The following is a 22,070-nucleotide window of genomic DNA, read 5'->3' as shown; positions in this document are numbered from 1 at the left end:
GTGAGCCTGATTGGGGGGACAGGATCATTATTACACAGGCTACATACAGTTTGGTCCAGAAATATAGTGACCGAATTGTCATGATTTGGGCTCTGCATGACACCATTTTTTATGTAAAATGAAACAACTGAAAGATGCAATTGAAGAGGCGACTTTCAGTTTTAATTAAAGGAGTTGAACAAAAGTATCCTGTGAACAACGTGTAAGGATTGCAAGCAACAATTTTTCTACAAAGCCTCCACATTTCAGGGGCTCAAAAGTAATTGCACAAATTAACTTTACCATAAATAAAATATTCATTTTTCATACTTTGTAGAGAATCTTTTATAGGCAATGACGGTCTGAAGTCTAGAAGCTGTGGCCATCACCAAACACTGGATTTCCTCCATCGTCATGCTTTACCAGGCATTTACTACAGCTGACTTCAGCTGTTGCTTATTTGTGGGTCTTTCTGTCTTAAATTTGTCTTAAACATGTGAAATTCTGCTCGATGGGGTTGAGCTCTGCTGATTGACTTGGCCATTGCAGAATATTCCACTTCTCCTGAGTTACTTTTGCAGTATGTTTTGGGTAATTGTCTATATTTGTACTGTGAATAGCCATCCAACCATGCTGCATTTGGTTGAGTTTGAGCTTTGTACACTTCAGAATTCATCCTGCTGCTTCTGTCTTCAGTCAAATCATCAATAACCACTAGTGACCCGTTGTCAGTCAAGCATCATTTTGGTACAGGTTGATCTTAGTTTCATCTGTCTAATCTCGCCTTTCTACTTTTAGGCTGATCAATCATTTGCACCTTGTGGCAAACCCTCTGTATTTGCTCTCATGAAGGATTCTCTTTATTGTGGACACCCCATTCCTGGACAGTGTTCTTCACTTGGGTGGATGTTGGGAAGGGGTTTTTCTTCACCATGGAAATGATTTTGTGGTCATCCGCCACTTCTCTTCTGTGGACATCAGGGCCTTTTTGAGTTCCCAAGCTCACTAGTGTGCTCTTTTTTTGCAGACTGTGCCATATTGTTGATTTGCCACTCTTAACATTTGTGCTTTCTCAATGATGGATTTTTTTTTTTTAATTTCAGGCTAATGATCGTTTGTATCTCTTCCACTGAGAGCTCCTTTGACCGCATGTTGTGGGTTCACAGCAACAGAATCCAAATGCCATACCTGAAATCAACTCAAGCCATTTTACCTGTTTAATTGATGATGATTTTGTGAGGAGCTTTTGAGATAATTGTCAGATTACTTTTGGTCCCTTTAAAAACAGGCAGCTACATATTAAAGAGCTGTAAATCCTAAGCCCTTTCGCCAATTAGAATGTGAATACCCTCAAATTGAAACTGAGGGTCTGCACGCTACACCCATATTTATTATGTAACTGTATCTTGAATATGTTTTCGTAAACAACTAAATGCCAAAACTTGTGTCACTGTCCAAATATTTCTGGACCGACCTGTGGGTGGCTGAGATGTTAGGAGTTGAAGGGTTATCCAAGAGTTTTGTTATTTTTCTCCACTGTTAACTTTGTGGCTGTTCTGCCCCATGCTGATCTCTGTCAGCTCAGAGCAGTCATAGACTGCTCCCAGCGCCATTTCTGCTGCTTCATTTGACTTCAACAGAGTAGCTCTTCCTTTTCCAGTGAGCTCTACCACCATCATGCTGATTGACAGTTGCCTCCATGGAGTTAGGCAGCAAGGAGTCGGCTCAATCAGCATGACATCAGCAGCGATGCCTTTTCAACATAAGAGAAGGTGACGTACCACAGAACTGGTAGGAGGAGCACGTTGCTTATTTTTCCCTATGGGGCTATGAATTTACAAAGTCCTAGATAATCCTTTTAACTCAGCCTAGAATGTAACTACTGTACACAGTTGACCAGGCTTTGGTGGCCGACTGCTTTGGAAAGGAGTAGTGGTGAGCGAACGTGCTCGGATATAGTGTTATCCGAGTATATAGGGCTTGCTTGAGTAATATGTTCAAGTCCATGTGGGTGCATGATTCACAGCTGTTAGGCAATCCCCGCATGTGTTGCAGCTGCCTAACAGCCGTAGAAACATATTGCTCGAGCACATCCAAGACCCGCTGATATCAGAGCACGTTTGCTCATCACTAGAAATGAGTTGTGAACTATGTTAGATAAAAGTTCTCGTTGCAGAAAAATTCCAACATGTAGCAATAGCAAGTTAGTTGCAAACTTGCTTATTTTCATGCTTTCTAATTGTAGCAATTTTCTAACTTGAGATTCCCCCTTTAACAAGGGAAGTTAAAGCCAATATGACAAGTAATGACAGTTTGAGTAGAGTCCTTCCAGGAAGTTGTCCTTAAACAGCAGGTAGGTAAGGTGCAGACTGCTTTGTGCCCACTATCGGGGGCGAATGCTAGGCCTTGGCCAAAGACAGGATGGATGTTGAGGAATCTATGCACCATTGAGACCCAATGTGTAAAACAAAAAATACCGCATAGCATGCCATTCTCTGCAGTGGCCCTGTGTATAGGAAAGAACAGTCTACACACCCATACCAGGCCGTTGGAGGACAAAAGAACCTACATTTGCCTCAGTCTGGTGAATGGCTGCATCACACATAGGGAAAAGTTCTTCATGTATTTTGTAGGCTATTAGATTTAAGCGAACTTGTTCAGGTCCCTGATTATTCAGCAAGCTACAGCGGGAACCCGGATACATGGAGCGCGCCGGCTGATCAGTGGCATGTGTCGCGGCTGTGTAACAGTCACAACACATGCATGGAGAGCCCAACAAACAGAATCTCCATGCAAGTGTTGTGACTGTCACACAGCCGCGACACATGCAGCTGCAGTGCCGATCAGTCGGAGCACTTCGTGTATCCGGGTTCCCGCTGTAGCTTATTCGGTAAGCGCTATAGTTTGCCAAATAAACAGGGACCTGAACAAATTTGCTTGACTCTATAGGCTATGCACAGACGCAGTGTGAACGAAGACACATTCTCATATTATAAAATAATATTTACTCCCTATATAACCATCTGCAGGTCTTTTGGTTTTGTTTACTTTGTCGTTAAACCCATCTCTAAGGCATTCCATGCCAAGTGGTGCAAAATCTGGCTGCAACATAAGCATTGTAGCAAGTTCCTGGACAGTTTTCTGGCACTTCATGTTCAACTACTCTAGAAATGAGGTGTGGACAATTAGCATTAGGCTGAGAAATTATAGTGCTCTATGTGGATGGGTGTTTTACCAGGAACCTCAAGGCAGGCGAGGCCACTGTGCAGCTCTTCCAGAAAGGGCCAAGCAAGCAGAGTTCATGTCTTCCTGCGAGGCCCATGGGCTTTAATGCAGAGGCCATGTGCAATTTTGGTCACTTTTCTATTGGTTTCAATAGAAAAAGTGAAATACTAACTCCTTGTTCTGCCCAAGTGGGAGTCTCAGTGAAGGAACCACCACTTATTTATAGCAATACAAAATGTGAATTCCCTTTTTAACATAAAGAGAAACCCAATTCAGTTACACATGATTTTTATGTAAGAGAAGGCCAGCGCTAGGGCTTAGGTCACCATTCACAAAAACATGTCCAGTCAACATTAGCGGCATTTTCTATCATTTGCTTGATATCTTCATCATGGAAGTTAGAGGTTTTATCCTTTGTAAAGCTGTATGAAGATCACCTGAAGGCGAAGCGCCTGAGGTTAGCAGTGCCCCGTATCTGGAATTCTGCTTTTTGGCAACACACAACAGAGTGCATATACTCATTGGTGAGCGGCGCTGGCACCACCATCCTACATCATTTGTCACCATCTATTGTGCCTAAGGTCACATTTAGACGTTCGTGAAAAATATAGATAGAATGTGTACGTGGAAAAACTGACCTCTTATTTATGGGGCAGTTCATATGCAGGTGTGTTTTGGCTGATCAAGTGGTTCACGCAACATCACGCAGACATGTCCGAGTCTCAGATTAAACTCAGAAATGCAATCTATGGGTCTGTGAAAGAAGAAGAAAAAAAAAAAAAAAATAGGACAGCACACGGATGCTATCCATGCGCTGTGTGGTTTTCACGTAATGTTTGATAAAATCAGCTTAAACATTTTTTCCTTCATCTGATGAAACTCAGACAGATTTGCAGGCACTAGAAGAATCATTGACGTCTGAATGAGCCCTTAGGCCTACAATCACGCTTGTATATTTTGGTCAGTATTTTATCAGTACTTCTGGAACAAGAATAAAGATTTTTACCTCTTCTGTGTTTTGTATTTACTCTAAGTTTTGGCTTACAAATACTGACTATAATACATCCATATGAATGGGGCCATAACCTTATTCCCATAGATCATAATTTTGATAGTCAACAATACGTTAAAAATTGCACAGATTTCCTGCTTCCTTCCTGTTCCGCTTGATCATAGAGGTTGCTTTGATATCTCCACTGGCTTTTTCTCATTGATAGGATCTATCTCCGTCACAACACAATTGAAGATCAGTTGGGTCCACTTTGTAAGAAAAGCTGAGATGGAAACAAAGACAAAAAAAAATTTCTACTGGTTACTTTACAGTAAGTAACAATTACCGGGGTCCAGTGACTCAAGACCTCATGCAGCCCAACTGTGGGGCAGCATGAATCAGAGCCTGGATGTACGATCACAGCCATGTATGTAGGAAGAGTTTCAGAGAACGTATAGTTTGGAGATTCGCACCCTCCAGCGGATTGACAGGTCTTCCTATATACAAACATGGGTGAGACCTGTCATCACCTGGGGCAGCAGCCCAGTATATTTTCAGTGAACTGCCACAGTTCCAATTCATGCTGCCAGTGGTTTGCGTAGCATGAATGACAGGATTCCTTTAAACTCTTTCACTTACAACAGCGTACAAGATGAAACGCAACATGGCAATGTAGCACAAATGCAGAAAAGTCAGCTGAATCTCGATTACTGCTCATTGTTATGGTCTTCCCCAAGTGGGCGTGGCTCAGTAAATGCAGAGCAGCCTAGGGTCTGTTTCACACTTCAGTTTTTTGTGTCAGTTAAAATCCACCAAAAAGGCGGAAAAGCGGATCCGTTCGTAACGGATGTGAACGGATCCGCCTAATGGAGAATTTTAAAGGAACCGCTGCCGAGAGAGAGAGAGAGATTTTTTTTCTTCTTCTCTGGCCACCAGAAATGATTTCAGGGTTAAATTTCCTCCTGACTTCATTCCTCCGGGCATGCGCTGTATAAAAATGCAGATCCTTCACCACAAATAACGTTACATGATCCGTCCAGGCATCTCGGCGGACGCAAAAAAATTGACGGATCCGCAAAAAAAACTGATCCAACGGATGGCCATCCGTCAAGATCCGCCAGTAATGCAAGTCAATGGGGAAAAAAACGGATCCGCCAAAAAAAATGGCGGATCCGTTTTTTTGCAAAAAAGGCGGATTTTGACTGATGCTCAAAAACGGAAGTGTGAAACAGGCCTAAGACATGCCTCCAGTGAGCCACACCCCCTTGGAATGACCATTAAAAAAAAAAAAAAAAACGCTAAATCAAATCCATATCAGTTTGAAAAAAAAAAAAAAAAACACACACACCCCCCCAGGGGAGCATCTGACATAAAACGTGACCACGTTTTATCGGATCATAGATTTTTTTTTAAGGGGTTATGGTATAACTTTAGACTAAAAACAAATCTAAACTTTCCTAAATTGTATCAACGTCAAAAAGTGAAACCGGCTTTATTCCTTACCAAATAGTTTGCCGATGCAGGGTGGCCTTCTGGATTCGGGCAAGTAGACTCCCATTAGGTAAACTGGGACACCAGAAAGAGCGATGCCAATCCCAATGAGCGAGTTCACAGTGTCACTGTACAGTGGGACACAGATCAGGAACAACGTACACAGGCAGAACACAATCGGATAAAACAGGCTGAGCTGAAAACAGAACAAACCACTCATTAACACGTCACATCTATTAAGACAGATCTACATATGCAACTCAGAAAGTGATATCTCAAGGTAACAATTATTCTAACCACCGAGTGTATAAAGCAGGGTTCCCCAACTCCAGTCCTCAAGGCCCACCAACAGATCATGTTTTCAGGATTTCCTTTGTATTGCACAGGTGATGCAATTATCACCTTGGCAATACTAAGGAAATCCTGAAAACATGATCTGTTGGTGGGCCTTGAGGACTGGAGTTGGGGAACCCTGGTATAAAGCACCTCTTCAGTGTCACACGAAAATTAATATACTACACTGATAACCCCCAGTGCCGACCACTCTGGGTCCCTGACTGTAAAATCCTATGATGTTCACACTGAAGAGTAGCAGCAGGACAAGTTGGGAGCTTAGCTCAGAGTAGCCCGCACCAGAGACTAGAGTTTCTGTCCTCGTCCTTTCTGCAAACAATATTTGCATATGTAAATAACTTGAGGAGAATTGCATGGACATTAATCATATGCTAACCTGACACTCTAAAAGTAGAAATGTTACACCTTAAGTCTCCTGTCATAGACTCTCACCCAGCCAAATAAGACATGCTAGTTTGCACTGATGAGGGGCAAATACCCAGAAACATGTCTGCTAATGGGATAAGAAGCCATAGCAGAAACTCCAAGACATGGAACAAGGCTTTTTAAGGGGTCGATATTGGCTTTTAGGATTGCTACATCCAATGGCTTGCACTAAAGTTACAGCCTGTCATGATCCAGTTTGGATCTGACAGTTTAAATTCAGAAAGTGAAATTTTTTCCCTTTGGCTTGGTGCCAAAGTGGTGTGATTGACCCCGGTGGCCATTAGAATTATTACACGTGGTGTCGTTCATTCTAAGTTGCCCCGGTGGTGGTGAGCGGTAGTGCACTTTAGTTTCTTTGGTTTAATGTGCACTTCATTACAAATCAGGTGTTAGGCTCTATAAAAGAGAGTCAGGTGTTTCAATCACTGTTGGTGATATTGTGTGTTAGTCATTCACAAGGGAGGCCTGGGTGAAAGAAGGAGCTGAACATGAGTCCTGCGCAGCCCAGCCAGAGGGGACGAGTGGCAGCTATGTGGTCTGCAAGAAGGGCTGGCATGGCGTGGTGGAGTCACAGTTTATGGTGTCGGCAGGAAGTGCTTGCATGGCTTGGTGGAGTGGCGACTATGGAGAGAGTTGCACTCAGCATGCGGGACTTGGTTGCTGAGAGCTGGACTCAAGCATGCTTGACTTTTGGGCAGGAGCTGAACTCATCTTTGGGACTCTCTTACGGGACTTCTGCAATTGGTGGTGGACTCTGCTCCAAGGCTGCACTATTTTGATGGATCCGATATTGGTGATGGATCTGGGTGGAGGAGAAGATGCACGCAGGTGGTGGGCTCTGTTGCTAGGAGCGTACGCAACAGAGCAAAGCTAAGTGGTGTTTCCCCTGTTTTGTCATCTTTCCTCATGTGTGTTTAGTGCAGTGGTGGGATCAGTTTCCGCACCGTCCAATTCCCTAGTGAGGGTTTAGGTCAGGGCGAGCTAGGGTTTTTAGGTTCCAGTGCCCGCCCGGTGCGGAATCGGCATAGGGAACGTTAGGAGTGCAGGGACACTGGCTCAGGGGAGCTCAGGAGGTCTCCACTTCCCTATCGCAGGGCCCACCATTGTTAATGTTTCCCAGGTTCCCCTTTATTATTTAAATTCGCCTTACTGGAGGCGGGGTTTCCAGACTATTATATATACGTGTATTATTGAAATTCGCCAGTTGGAGGCGGCGTATCCAGCTACACGTCTTATTTAAATTCGCCCCACTGGAGGCGGTGTATCCAGGGTCACGTGTGTCATATGGGTTCGCCTTGCGGTAATCGCTGTGTCCTGACACACGCGTGACCGTGACACAGCCCTTCCTTTTCATTCCGAGAATCACTGGGTGTTCTAGAGGTCAGACCATAGAGTGGTTTAATTATCAAGAAAGAGGCCATTATTTTATAAAATAGGAAAATCCCTTTAAATCAAGATAGTAAAAGTTGCCTCCATTTTTAGTTTAGCTGCATTATGGCATGACAGTACGTGTAGCAGAAGCCAAATGCAACAAATCCGCACCATTTTAAAGTGCTTGTTCATGTTTGTACTCACTTGGTGTACGGGCACAATAGGAAACAGTGGTTTGTGTTTTAGCAAAATTTTCAATTGAAAAATTACGCAAGTCCCTAAAAAGTAGTTAGGCGGCGCCGCTCACTTCCACATCGGCACAACCATACAAACCCGCCGAGATGCAGGCACATGTCCTATTCTAATAATCAGGACATATGCACAATACCTTTGGATTCCATACACATCTTGGCAGGCATCTCCTTACACAGAATGGGTCATCAGAAAATGACCTGTTTAATCAGATTTGTGTATAAAAAGAAAACAGTTCACCTTGGAAAGTGCTATTTAGCTTCAGATACATTGTAGAGCTAATATGCAGATAAATAGCATCGCAATGCTTTTTTTTTTTTTTTTAAAGACCTTAACATCCTGTTTTGTTTTTCATTTGTAAATCCACATGGACATTAGCTACACAGGTCTGAGCCAGACTCTCTTTTGTATTGAAGCATCTAATGTGTGGGTGCAAAAAGAGGAGCAAGGTAAGCTGTGACATCACCTATTGTGATAGGTGGATCCTGTGTTATCAGCTGTGTATACAGAGGGGTTGTAGTGATTAGCGAGCGTGCTCGGATAAGGTGCTATTCCAGCATGCTTATGTGCTAATAAAGTATCTTTGGTAAGCTCAATGACATGTTCGGGTCCCCTTGGCTGCATGTTTCGTGGCTGTTCAACAGCTGCAACACATCAAAGCAGGGATTGTCTAACAAACAGCACGCCTACCGAACAGGCAATCCCTGCATGTGTTGCGGTTGTCGAACAGCCGCAAGACATGCTGCCATGGTGGGACTTGAATATATTATTAGCACATGAGCATACTCAGGTAACATGTTAACCAATTTGTCTCTTTTATTGACACATTCCCTTTAGTTAACAGGCTCACAGGACATAAGCCTATCGGGCTGAGGCTTTTGCTGCCAAATTGCTTACACATATTAAATCATAGTTCCTCCACCCCGCCATCTGCCCCCACTATGCTCCTTTTCCCTAGGATGGCAATATTAGATGTGCACTGACCTTCACAGGTCTATGCTTGTCCGGATCCTTCCAGCGTAGATAGATCTGTCCAGCAATAGATAACCCAACAAATAGCCAGTAACTGAAGCTGTAATAATTTATAAGTTGGAAGACATCTCTCACAGACAAGTAGACGAGGGTAGCAGCACACTGCGGAAGATAAGAAAGCAGCGGTGAGAATGCACAAATCACAGACATGGAGTACAGTACTCCTTACTCAAAGTAACAGCAGCAGATTCACCCAATATGACCAAACATTGTGCAGCCTAAGGGTGTGTGCACACGCTGCGGATTGTCCTGCGGATTTGTCAAAAACCGCAGGTATCTGCAGTTTTTCTGCGGTTTGACCCCTGTCATGGAGCAGGTGCCAAACCGCAGCGGAATCCGCACAAAGAATTGACATGCTGCGGTTTTGAAACCACAGCAAATCCGCACTGTCTGTACAGCGGTTTATTTTCCATAGATTTTAATGGTACTGTACACCGCAGCAGAATCAACAGCGTGTGCACACACCCTAAAAGCAGAGAATGTGGAAGGACGCCGGGGCAGAGTTACTGGCACTTCTAGAAGTGCCACAGTTATCACAATGCTGGAATATAAATGCGCTGCATCTTTAGACACCTTTGTCATCTTTACACCTCTTGGTTTTCTTGTGACCATTTTTTTTTTGCCCAAATTTATCAAAATGTTGCATCTTACACTACGCCTATTACCCACAGACCACGTGAATGATCCACGTTTTGTAAGACAAGGGTATGGGCGATCTTCTGAGACACACAAGAATTCTTTATCATCTTTGGATTGGTGAAATAGTTTTAAAACTCTGATCCCCAATTTGTGCTGCAGTCTGTCCGGACATACAGAAGCTGCAGTGCTATAGCACCTTTTATCTGGGTGGAGGACAGGTTAGGGCATGCTCATGCCTGGAATTTTTTGAGCATTTCCACAAAAGGGAAAACATGAAAATATTTTTTATTTCCATCAACACAGCAAGTAACCAACACGTTTGCCTGGCTTTGCCGTCCGCAAGTTACTCGCTTCCGTAACATATGGAACATGCAGGAGGTTTTGCTGCCAAATACAGATGTCAATCACAGCTATAGGGGAGGCGCCAGGCCTGTGTTCACTGCAGGGCAGCACGCATTAAATCATCTGCGTAGGGCATCTCAATTTATTCCTTCCTCAGATATCTTTAGGATGTCCATAGAAGTGAAATGGAGAGACCAGCGGACATGCGGCCACCTCCATTCACAGCGAGCTGGAGGACGCAGATTTTAATCTCTATTCTCCCCACTTTGCGCTCCTTCTGACCGGGCTCCACCATTACTGTATTGAGTTTGCAAAAGGCTTTTTAGTTCCCACAGTGTAAATGATTAATATTTTCCCCACCAGATTGCATTGTTTAGTCGTGTGCCCCACAGTACAGAGCAGGCGTCCTGAAGCATGCCCCTTGCCCAGATGCCAATGACAAAATGGCAAGAACGCTGCAACATGGCCATGCCAACTGTAGTCCCCACAATAAGGTTATGCCCCTTATTACTAATGAGACAAAACATCACTGACCCCCAAATGTGCTTTCCTTTCTTACTCCAAATCCCCAAGTTTGCACCTTATCATCTACAGAGACTTTGAAAAGCCGACTTCTGGCACTGAGCGTCCAGATGTATTCACAAGTGTGTCTTACATTGAACAGGAGCGCAGACACCGGCGTGAACCTTTCCAGATGTATCAAACACAGCATATCAGGGAGATGTCCTTCCCTCGCACCAACAAAGAACAGTCTGCAGACATAAAAAAAAGGACAGATTTTACATATCCAAACCTTCATTTTGGCCTCTTTCAACGTGAATTGATCTTGAGAACATAAGCTACTGTTTAAATTAATGTGATTGTGAAATTTGATAACCAATGTTCACTAAATACATTAATATGTCTTGCATTAGATAAGGCTGGTGTACTTGCTTTAAAACTCCATGTCATAATGACCGTATAATCCTGAAAAGAAAATTAGCATTTTATATTTAGATTGTGAGCCCCATCGGGGACAGTGATGATAATGTGTGCAAACTAAAGCGCTGTGGAATATGTTAGCGCTATATAAAAATAAAGATTATTATTATTATTATTATTATTATTATTATATGAGTCCAACTACTTGGACAACCCCTTATTAAAATGCTGTAGTCCACTGTTTGAAATAAAAAAAAAAAATAAAAAAATAATTGCCGCCCTACAAGCACTGTCAGTGCCGGGACTCCTAGCACTCATATGACATTGTTATATCAAGTGAGCGTTGTGGCAACTATCATGCGAGAGATTCATCACTGGCGCAGCATTTCTGTAGTCAGAAACTTTCTGAAACATGGATTTTTGTGAGTACTCACCGTAAAATCCTTTTCTCCGAGACGCTCATTGGGGGACACAGATACTGTGGGTGTATGCTTCTGCCGCTAGGAGGCTGACACTAAGTGAAAAAAAGAGGTTAGCTCCTCCTCCGCAGTATACACCTCGCCCCTATTGCGGGCGGAAATCAGTTTGGTGCCAAAGCAGTAGGAGGACAACAAATCAGCCTTAATACAGGTACAACATGTCCAAAGGAAAACACCACCCTTATATCAAATAAGTAAACACATTCATTTAAACAAGAGCCAACTGGCTAATGGGGTGGGTGCTGTGTCCCCCAATAAGCGTCTCTGAGAAAAGGATTTTACGGTGAGTATTCACAAAAATCCATGTTTCTCCTTCGTCTCATTGGGGGACACAGATACTGTGGGACGGCGTGCCTCTAATGCGGTAGGACTCCTGAATAGTTAAACAAATCCATCTGGCTATGGTCGACTTTGAGGCAGCGAGTCCCTTCCTGCATTCTTCAGGGAGCACGAACAGCGTGTCCGTCTGACGAAAGGGTGCCGTCCGCGACACGTACCTCCGGAGGGCTCTTACCAGGTCTAACGTGTGAACAGCCTTTTTCCACACGGTGCACCGGTGCTGGACAAAATGAAGGCAAAACAACATCTTCATTAATGTGAAAAAGAGGACACGACCTTTGGCAGAAAAGGAGGGGCTGGCCTGAGGACCACCTTCTACTTATGGAAAGTGAGGAACGGAGCTCGGCAGGATAGAGCCGCCAGCTCTGAAACCCACCTGATGGAAGTGATGGCCACTAAGGGAACAACTTTCCAGGAAAGGTACCTCAAAGAAATATCCTGAAGCGGTTCCAATGGAGCTTCCTGCAGAACATTTAGGACCATGTTAAGAACCCAGACGTCCATCGGCGCCTTATAGGGAGGTAACAAGTGGGACACTCCCCGGATGAAAAGTCTTCACCTGCAAATTGGTAGCAACCCTGCACTGGAACAGGGTGGAAGAAGCCGACATTTGTCTCCTGCGGAAACCTAGGGCAAAGCCCGAGTCTAATGCTCTACCGACTGAGCCCGGGCTCTCTGAGCCCGACTGGAGAAAAACCAAGATGTTGGGGATCGAGAATCTTAGCGGAGAAACACCGCGGCCTCGACATCAAGCAAAGAACACCTTCCAGGTGTGGTGGTAAATTCATGCTGAAGCAGGCCTCCGGGCGCTAATCATTGTAGCGACCACCTTACTCCCAAACCCTGCTTGGGTTAGAATCCAAGATTCAACGGCCCTGCCGTCAAACACAGGGTCCCTGGGTTCGGGTGGCACATCGGCCCTTGAGACGGTGCATCTGGGCGCTCTAGCTGGCGCCCAGGAACGTCGGCGAGCATCTGCCTTAGATCTGCGTACCACGCTCGACGGGGCCAGTCTGGGGCCAGCAGAATCGCCAGCCCCCCTTCCGTCTTGATCCCTTTGCTGACTCTCGGGAGTAGTGGCAGTGGGAGAAATTGATATGGGAGGCGAAACTGGTTCCATGACAGAACCAACGCGTCCACTGCGAATGCCTGCGGGTCCCTGCCCGAGCGACATATGTGGGCACCTTGGCATTCACTCTGGAAGCCATCAGGTCCACATCCGGAGCTACCCACATTTGACAAATCTGCTGAACAACTTCGGGATGTAGAGACCACTCTCCGGATGCAAGACCCTGCCAGCCGAGGAAATCTGCCGTCCAATTTTTCCACGCCCGGGATGTGGACAGCCGAAATCACCGAGTTGTTTGATTCGGCCCACTGAAGAATGTGCCCCACCTCGCGCATGGTTGTTCTGCTGCGGGTGCCCCCCTGACGAATTATGTAAACCACCGCTGTGGTGTTGTCCGATGGAATCCGGACGGAGCGGCCTGCTAAAAAGTGATGAAACTTCTGCAGAGCCAGCCGAATTGCTCGTATCTCCAATAAGTTGATCGAGAGGCGTGCCTCCTGTGGTAACCACCGTTTCTGGGTTGTGTGGTGGCAAGACACCGCTCCCCAACCGAGGAGACTGGCGTCGATTGTCATTATCAGCCCATGACCTGGGGGGAAAGGTTTCCCCTAGGCCAGAGAGGAACTGGTTATCCACCATCCGAGCGACTGCCTGACTTGAGAGGACAGTTGGCCCCGCCGATCGAGCGTGAAAGGATTCTTGTCCCAGGCTGACACGAGGCGTGCTGCAGGGGGTGAAGGATGTAACTGGACGAAAGGTATCGCTTCCATTGCTGCCACCATTTTCCCTAGGATCCTCATCGCGGATCGGATGGTATAAGGCAGGGTTTCCCAACTCCAGTCCTCAAGGCACACCAACAGATCATGTTTTCAGGATTTCCTTTGTATTGCACAGGTGAAGCAATTATCACCTGAGCAATACTAAGGAAATCCTGAAAACATGATCTGTTGGTGTGCCTTGAGGACTGGAGTTGGGAAACCCTGGTATAAGGGACAGGTTGACGTAGTGTCCGGACTCCCTGCCGGAGACTAGCGCCTTTTCCTGAGGGAGAATTACCAATCCTCGGCAAGTGTCGAAGATCATTCCTAGGAAGGAGATCCTCTGGGCTGGCACAAGGGATGATTTCTTTGCATTGACCAACCATCTAAGCGGCAAGAGTATCTAGCGTGATGTTGACACCTTCTTCACATGCCCATATTGATGGGCCCTTGACCAAGAGGTCGTCCAGATAAGGCAAGACGACTATGCCTCGAGAATGCAGTGTGGCCCTGACAATTGCCATAACCTTTGTGAACACTCTGGGAGCCGTGGCTAGCCCGAAGGGTAGCGCTACGAACTGAAAATGTTGAACGCTGATGGCGAACCGTAGAAGCCTCTGATGAGGAGGAAAAATGGGAATCTGCAGAAATGCATCCTGGCTGTCAATTGAGGCCAAGCATTCTCACTGCTCCATGACCGCTATGACTGAACGGAGGGACTCCATCCGGAAATGTCTGATCCTGATGAATTTGTTCAGAAGCTTTAGGTCCAAAACAGGCCTGACAGACCTGTCCTTTTTGGGAACCGCAAAAAAGGTTGGAATAGAACCCCCGAGCTCTTCAGTGTTCCGGCACTGGAACAATGACTCCGTTGTGCAGGAGCGACATGATGGCTCCCAATAGAGCCCTTACCTGGGTATCCACCATGGGAAGCCGGAAAAGAAAAAAACATCCTGGAGGGTATCTGACCAATTCTATTTTGTAACCTGAGGACACCAATTCTTTTACCCATGCGTCGTGAGCGATGTTGGCCCAGACGTGGTGAAACAGAGTAGGCGGCCGCCCACTTTGCTGGTGTCATCTGGTAAAGACCTCGAGTCATTTGGCCGATGATCTTTAGGATCTGAGTCCCCTCGCTCTGGCCTGTTGAGCACACATTGTCCCCAATGGGTTGGCTCTATATGAGACCTGCTGCTCCCTATCCTGGTTGGGGCGGCCTAAGGTGGCAGAATTGGGCCCCGTAGTCCACCCGGAATCTTTTAACGCATGACCCCGGACCGGTCTCCTATTCGGGTCCCGGACCAGGCTCAGGCTGCTTAGCGGCCGCCATCTGACCAATGCCGTCACGCCCGGCCTAGAATGACTGGTAGCACTGCGAAAGGCCCGAAAACATGCCTGAACCGGGTGACAAAAAAACGGTTTAACCCTCTGTTGAGGGAGAAACCCGCTCTTTCCTCCTGTGGAGTCGGAGAGAAGTTGATCCAACTTTTCCCAAATAGGCGGCCACCCTGAAAAGGAAGGGAAGTCAAGGACTTCTTGGAAGTAGAATCGGCCCGCCATGTCCTACCCCATAGGGCTCTTCAGATAGATTGCATTAGCGGAAGCAAGTGCTGAACAATTGGCCGCACCCAAAGACGCATTCATTACATAGTCTCCGGCTATCGCCATCTAACCTGCGACCTCCGAGATCTCTGCAGGTAGATCCTGCTCCTGCGCGACCTTGTTTAATGTTTCTATGATATCATAGCCATGGCTACCCAAGTTGCTGCGAACGAGGGAGCGAGTGAAGACCCTGATGCCTCATATACTGAATGAGCTAGGCTCTGAATAAAGCAATCCGTGGGATCTTTAATCGAGGAAACCCTAGGGACAGATAACAGGGTCTTAGTGGCCAGGCGTGAAACCGGAGGATCCACTAACGGGTATTCCATCCATTGTTTACCGAGGTCCGGAGCAAACGGATACCTCGTTTCGAGTGCCTTTTAACCCGAGAAAACGCCGTTCTGGACGTTCTCTGTGCCGCTGCACTATGTCCTCAAACTCAGGGTGAGAGGAAAAAATTCTGTGCGGCCGCTTCACTCGTTTACATGACACTTTATGCCCCGTAGCCGCTGCGGTATCATCCTCAATCCCCAGGGTCTGATTGACTGCTTCTATGAGTCTGTCCACTGTTTCACGTGACTCTGGAGTGTCCAGAGGTCAAGGGCTCATCTGCGTCGCAATCTGAGGTCTGCTCGCTATCAACCACTGGTGACGGGGAGCGAGAAGCAGATCTTACGGATGCCGAAGGCACGGGATGGACTGGGCGACACCGTGTGGATTCGTTTCCCCCTGGGTCTGCCTGGAGTGAGAGCGGCCCCTGCAGGCCGGAGGCTCCTGTGAGGTGGAGGTTCCCTCTAAAGGCGGTGAGACACTGTCCCTGCCCCTATCTGGGGCTTGAAGGGGTTCTATTGCTCTCGTAAGCGACGCCATGTACTGTGACAGTGATCGGGCCCACTCCGGGGGATTTGACACATCAGTCGCGGTCGCAGGGGAGGGCTCCTGGGCGCGTTTGGATTCGCAGGCTTCGCATAAATGCTTGCTCTGCGTCCGCAGAAACGCAGCCTGACAAGAGATGCATGCCACGTAAAAGAACGTGTGCGTCTTTGCTTTTTCGGACATGCTGTATCTGTCCACTGCTGGGGATATGGGAAAGCGGTAGCCCCTCATTTTTCCCTATAGCGTGGCCTCTCGGGCAGCACTTACCCCAGTCCTGCCCCCCCCCCCCCCCGACCTGGATGCTACCTTTAAATCGTGCGCCATCTGTGGCGCGCACCAGCCTGTAAAACCGCTCTAGGGGCGGTACTCCCACTTGCGGCCTAGCCCGTGCCCCGGCTTTTTACCACCGCCCAGTGCGGGGCGAGCTGCCGGAAGTGACGCGCGGCCCCGAGGGCGGAACTTCCGGCCGAAGCCGCTGCCTCAATTTTTCCCCTACCCGACAGGGGAGGGGGGGGGCGCGGTACCAAAAAATGGCGCTACTGACCGGCGCGGCGTTCCTGTCCTGGGCTGACGCCTGATGGATCCAGCCCTTCTCTTGCATGGCTAGTGGACGCCGAGCTGTGGGCTCCAGCCCAAAATCTTCGCAGGAGCCCTCCCCGACCCCCTCCTCGACCCCCTCCAGTCTGAGCGCAGGTATGTGAGGGGGTCTTTGATAAAAAATAGGACAGTGCAGGCACCCTAGCTCCATCTAACCCCTTCAGGGGGTGAGGAGAGGGACCGTCCGCCACCTTGCAGCACCGCCGTCTAGCGTTAGCGGAGCAGTGGGGGCCGCACAGACTAGTCTTGTGCCTCTGTGCATGCCCATGGTTTCAATATCTAGGGGTGGACAGGACTAAGTCTGGCATAATGTCCCTCGTCGCGGGAAAGGATACGTGGAGGGATACTCGCACGTGCTCGCCCGTTGGTTTGGGGAAATCGGATCCTTTCAATAGGATGCGTTGCCCCTGTCTCATCTTCATAAAATAAACAAAAATAGAAGTCTGGGGAAAAGTCCCAGATATGTTCCTCGGTGCGGGAAAGTATACGTGGAGACGATACTCAACGCGTGCTCGCCCGTTGATGGTTTGGGGAGATCGGACCCTTTCAATAGGATCCGTCGCCCCTGTCTCATGTTCATAGTAAACTATAAAAAAAACAGTCTGAAGAGATCCAGACTGTGTGTGCCTCCATAGGACACTAAGCAAAAAACCGATTTTCCGCCCGCAATAGGGGCGCGAGGGTGTATACTGCAGAGGAGGAGCTAACCTCTTTTTTTCACTTAGTGTCAGCCTCCTAGCGGCAGAAGCATACACCCACAGTATCTGTGTCCCCCCAATGAGACGAAGGAGAAAAGCACTGTACAGCCATTCTGACATGGATTTTTAAAGCAAGTACACCAGCCTCCTCACATCAAGGAAATCTATTCAATACCTGGTCCAGCCTGCACACATTTGCCAAACATAATATCCATGCTCAGGCCTCGGCGGATGCGAGCCTGGGTAGAAGGATTCTCCAAGCAACGGTGGCGCACCTTTTAAACAGGAGGTGCATGCAGCTTGGATCGGTGAGTCAATCTCCCACCCAGGGACTGCTTTAGGACGTCCCACAGTATCTGTGTCCCCCAATGAGACGAAGGAGAAACATGGATTTTTGTGAGTACTCACCGTAAAATCCTTTTCTCAGAGACACTCATTGGGGGACACAGCACCCACCCCATTAGCCAGTTGGCTCTTGTTTAAATGAATGTGTTTACTTATTTGATATAAGGGTGGTGTTTTCCTTTGGACATGTTGTACCTGTATTAAGGCTGATTTGTTGTCCTCCTACTGCTTTGGCACCAAACTGATTTCCGCCCGCAATAGGGGCGAGGGTGTATACTGCGGAGGAGGAGCTAACCTCTTTTTTTCACTTAGTGTCAGCCTCCTAGCGGCAGAAGCATACACCCACAGTATCTGTTTCCCCCAATGAGACGAAGGAGAAAAGCACTGTACAGCCATTCTGACATGGATTTTTAAAGCAAGTACACCAGCCTCCTCACATCAAGGAAATCTATTCAATACAATGTATTCAGTCTGTATTGTGATATTTGGTGTGAGATCTGCTTTAACCAAATGTTTTTTAAAACAATTTGTGGCAAGTCTATTCTAGTTTCCTATATCTACCTATATTAACAATATACAATATTTTTTGGAATGCTGTAATTAATAAAATGTGTTGTATTTCCATTATATACGACTCAGGCGTACAATTCTTTTTCTCTGATATATCTAATCTGTACTGAACCAGTTATTTTTTCCATGTAGACATCTTGGCACTTTAGCATGTTTTTCTAAGTCTAATATTTGCTGGAATGGTTGACATTTGCTTTATTTGCTTTAAAAAATATTTTTTCTGTACAACTAAAGGAAAATCTGTACTGCAAACATGAGTTTTATAGGGGTTAGGTCCCCTATAGGACTGTATGAGTAGCTAAACTGGAGTTTGGGGGACGACATACTCCCTTTAATAAGTATTCTCCAATAACTAAAGACTGTATTGACTGTAAATCCAAAACAGCAGTGAAGATTAGTGAAAGTGCAGGGCATGCCATGTGCCTAATGAAGCAGATGGCGGAGGGCCATTAATACTCACTAATGAGCGGCAGGACTGTAGGAAGGCTACAAGGAAACAAGAACATAACACAGAACCCCTAAGTACAAGAACCCTAATCAGTGGCCTCCGTGGACTTGTCCTTTCGTTCAGCGTGGAGTGGGGATGCCAATGGTACGGCATTGATGGCCTGCAGCTTTCACACTGACCAAGGCGTCTGCCAGAGGGGGATATGGTTTTCAGGATGCGGACAAGCACTTTAACCAGTTCACGACAGTCTATTCTTTTTTTTTTTTTTTATCATAAAGGTTTTTATTGAGTTTTCAGAAAAAATACAAACTTCTCATACAAAAACATCAAGAACAGGAGCAATGAGTAGCAAGAGGTGGAATAACCTCGAGCCATTATTAGAATATCAATCTGGGACATTAAATACCCCTTCCAACAACAACTTGAACATAGAAGCGGGGAGAGGGGGGAAGGGGAAGCAGCTCTACATGCATGGCATTCTTAGGCACAATCAATTTATTTATGGTGTAGGTGTCTGTATCTGGGGGAGGGCCGTTGCATAAAGGGAAGTGGCCCACGGATGCCATTGTTTAAGTCTCACCGTTCTCTTCTCTAGATTGGGGGTCAAGTTGGTTTCGTATAGCCAGTGTAGGTTGGTCCTCTCAATTAGTTCTGTTTTTGTAGGGGGGCTCACCGACCTCCACTTGTATGCCACACAGTACCTGCCGGCTATGAGAATGTGAGAAATGATATTTTTTAAAAGATCCGGGATCCCATCTAGGCCAATGTGTAGCACCGCTAAGGTTGGGTTTGGGGAAAGACGGAGACTAGTAACCTCATGGATTAGATTGAACACCTCCTGCCAGAAGTTAGATAACTTAGGGCAAAACCACCACATATGACACAAGGTGCCCCTGTGGTTGCATCCCCTCCAGCACAAAGGTGACATATGTGGGGAAAAAGAAGCCAGTTTAGTAGGGGAGTTGTACCACCGCAGATGAACCTTTTTTAATTGCTCTATGTGATTGAGACATGAAGAGAATTTGTGGATCCATTTTGAGGCCGCGAACCATTCTTGCGATGGAAGCTGAGAGGCTAGATCTTTTTCCCATTTGAGCATATACGGCAATTGTTTGTCCGGTTCCAGGGAGTTTAGCAGGTTATGGATGTATGAAAGGCCTTTGATTTTGCTATTTTGAAAGAATTTTTTAATTGCAGCGTGGTCGGCTGTTGTGGGAACCGGTAGGTGAGGAGCGGACTGAAGGAAGTGACGTATTTGAAAAAACTGGAATAAACTGTGTCGGGGGAGGTTAAATTTAACACACATTTCTGAGTATGGGAGTAGGACGCCTTCTCTATAGAGGTCTGCTAGGGTAATTGGACCTCCACGTGTCCAGGCGGCAAGATTCAAATTCGGAATGAAGGCTTCCAGCGATCTAAGGGGAAGGCTGGGACCTAGAGCCTGTGACACTGGCTTGCTCCATAAGGACCAAGCTTTCTTTAGAGCTGCTGTGGTGGGTAGAAGATCGCCGGGGGGCGAAGGGGTTAGGAGCAGGGAGTCTATGAATTGTTTAGGGGAGTGGGCCTGTGCCCAGGTGTACTCAATCTGTAACCATCTCAAGTCTGAATCATTCTTCCACCAATCTCGAGCCGGTTCCAGGATAGCAGCTCTGTGATATGTTAGAATATTAGGAATACCCATTCCTCCACCACTGAACGGGGCATGCATACATCTCAGGGCTATTCTAGGTTTTTTCCCAGCCCATATAAATTTACTCATTAGCGAATGAATTTTGGTGAGATACCGTTGCGGAATTGTTAGGGGCAGGCACCGAAGTAAGTAGATAATTTTTGGGAGACAGATCATTTTAAAAGTCTGCATTCTCGCCACCCAAGAGAGTGGGAGAAGAGAAAGGCGAGTAAGTTCTTTATCCAATGAGGTGTGCAGGGTCAGCAGATTTTTCCGGATCACGGAGTGTAGCGGGGCCAGTATAATACCCAGGTAGGGGATTCCCTCGTCTTCCCATTTGAAAGGGTAAAGATGAGAAAGAGTGGCTCTGGTAGAGGCTGGCAAGAAGAGCGGAAAAATTAAGGACTTGGTAATATTAAGCTTGTAATACGAGACTTGAGCGAAGGAGGACAGGATCTCCATTACGTGTTGTAGGGACACCTCTACATTAGTGCAAGATAAAATCACGTCATCTGCATATAGACTGACCACATGATTTATACTCCCCACTCGAATCCCCGAGATCCGAGGGCATTCACGGATAGTCTGCGCCAGAGGCTCTATAGCAAGGGCATAGATGATAGGGGAGAGCGGACACCCCTGGCATGTCCCATTGGTTAATTCAAAACTCCGAGATATAAATCCGGATGCCAGAACTTTGGCGTTAGGGTTGGAGTACAGCGCCATTATGGCATTAAGTATGGGGCCTTTGAAACCAAACTTGGCCAGAACAGATTTCAGATATCCCCAGTGCACCCTGTCGAACGCCTTCTCTGCGTCCAGGGACAGGAATACACTGGGGATTTTCCTCCCCTCAGCCACCGCAATCAGATCCAGCATACGTCTCGTCCCATCTTTCGCCTGCCTCCCCGCCACAAACCCCACTTGATCCGGGGAAATCAGTGATGGAAGAACTTTATGTATTCTAGCTGAGATTATTTTGGCGTACAATTTTAAGTCGCAGTTTAGGAGGGATATTGGCCTGAAGTTTCCCGGTGAAATAGGGTGTTTTTCTGGTTTTGGCAGGGTAGTTATAATGGCCTCTAGATTATTTGGTGAAATATCTGCTGTGGCTTTCCAAGAGGAGAAAAGTCTCAGGAGGAAAGGAGACAGGGTTTCAGTGAATTGCCTATAATAGGAGTTAGTGAGGCCGTCTGGGCCTGGAGCTGAATTTCTTTTGGCTGTGGTCACCGCCTGGCGAACCTCTTCCAGAGAAAAAGGGGAATTTAGTTGCTCCAGCTGTACTGCAGATAACCGAGGAAGATTAATATTGTTTAAGAAGGAATTAATTGCCGTTTGGGAAGGCTTTGGGGCAGTGGGGTCATTTTTAAGGTTGTAGAGAGACTGGTAAAAGTCAGCGAATGCGTTGGCTATTTCCGTTGGGTTGCGTATTGTGGCATTAGAACCCGTCACGAGGTATTCAATTTTATTTTGCATTTCTCGTTTTTTAACCCTCCTGGCTAGTAAGGCACCCGCCCTGTCACCCATCACATAGTACTGCTGTTTGAGGGATCTTAAGTTTTTCTCATAGTCTGCCATCAACACCTGGCGGAGCTGT

The 22,070-nt window shown here is 46.6% G+C and overlaps 1 protein-coding gene across 2 annotated transcripts in view; it reads right to left on the bottom strand.

Annotated features, from left to right (window-relative positions):
• Positions 1-1,726: 1,726 nt before the first annotated feature.
• The window catches only part of LOC141088005 (Y+L amino acid transporter 2-like), a 116,630-nt gene continuing 96,286 nt past the window's right edge, over positions 1,727-22,070 (bottom strand). For both annotated transcript variants that reach the window (XM_073573836.1, XM_073573837.1), the window contains exons 7-10: positions 10,758-10,854; positions 9,074-9,223; positions 5,699-5,882; positions 1,727-4,478 (exon numbers count right to left, since the gene is read on the bottom strand). In XM_073573836.1, coding sequence (XP_073429937.1) covers positions 4,375-4,478; positions 5,699-5,882; positions 9,074-9,223; positions 10,758-10,854 — 535 coding nt within the window. In that variant the 3' untranslated portion in view covers positions 1,727-4,374. The remainder of the gene's footprint in view (positions 4,479-5,698; positions 5,883-9,073; positions 9,224-10,757; positions 10,855-22,070) is intronic.

The sequence above is a fragment of the Dendrobates tinctorius genome, unplaced genomic scaffold (genome assembly GCF_039654945.1).
Source record: "Dendrobates tinctorius isolate UK_male_01 unplaced genomic scaffold, ASM3965494v1 ptg000037l, whole genome shotgun sequence".
NCBI lineage: Eukaryota > Metazoa > Chordata > Amphibia > Anura > Dendrobatidae > Dendrobates > Dendrobates tinctorius.
Note: the sequence above shows the minus strand (reverse complement) of the source record. Positions and strands in the feature narration are given on the sequence as shown.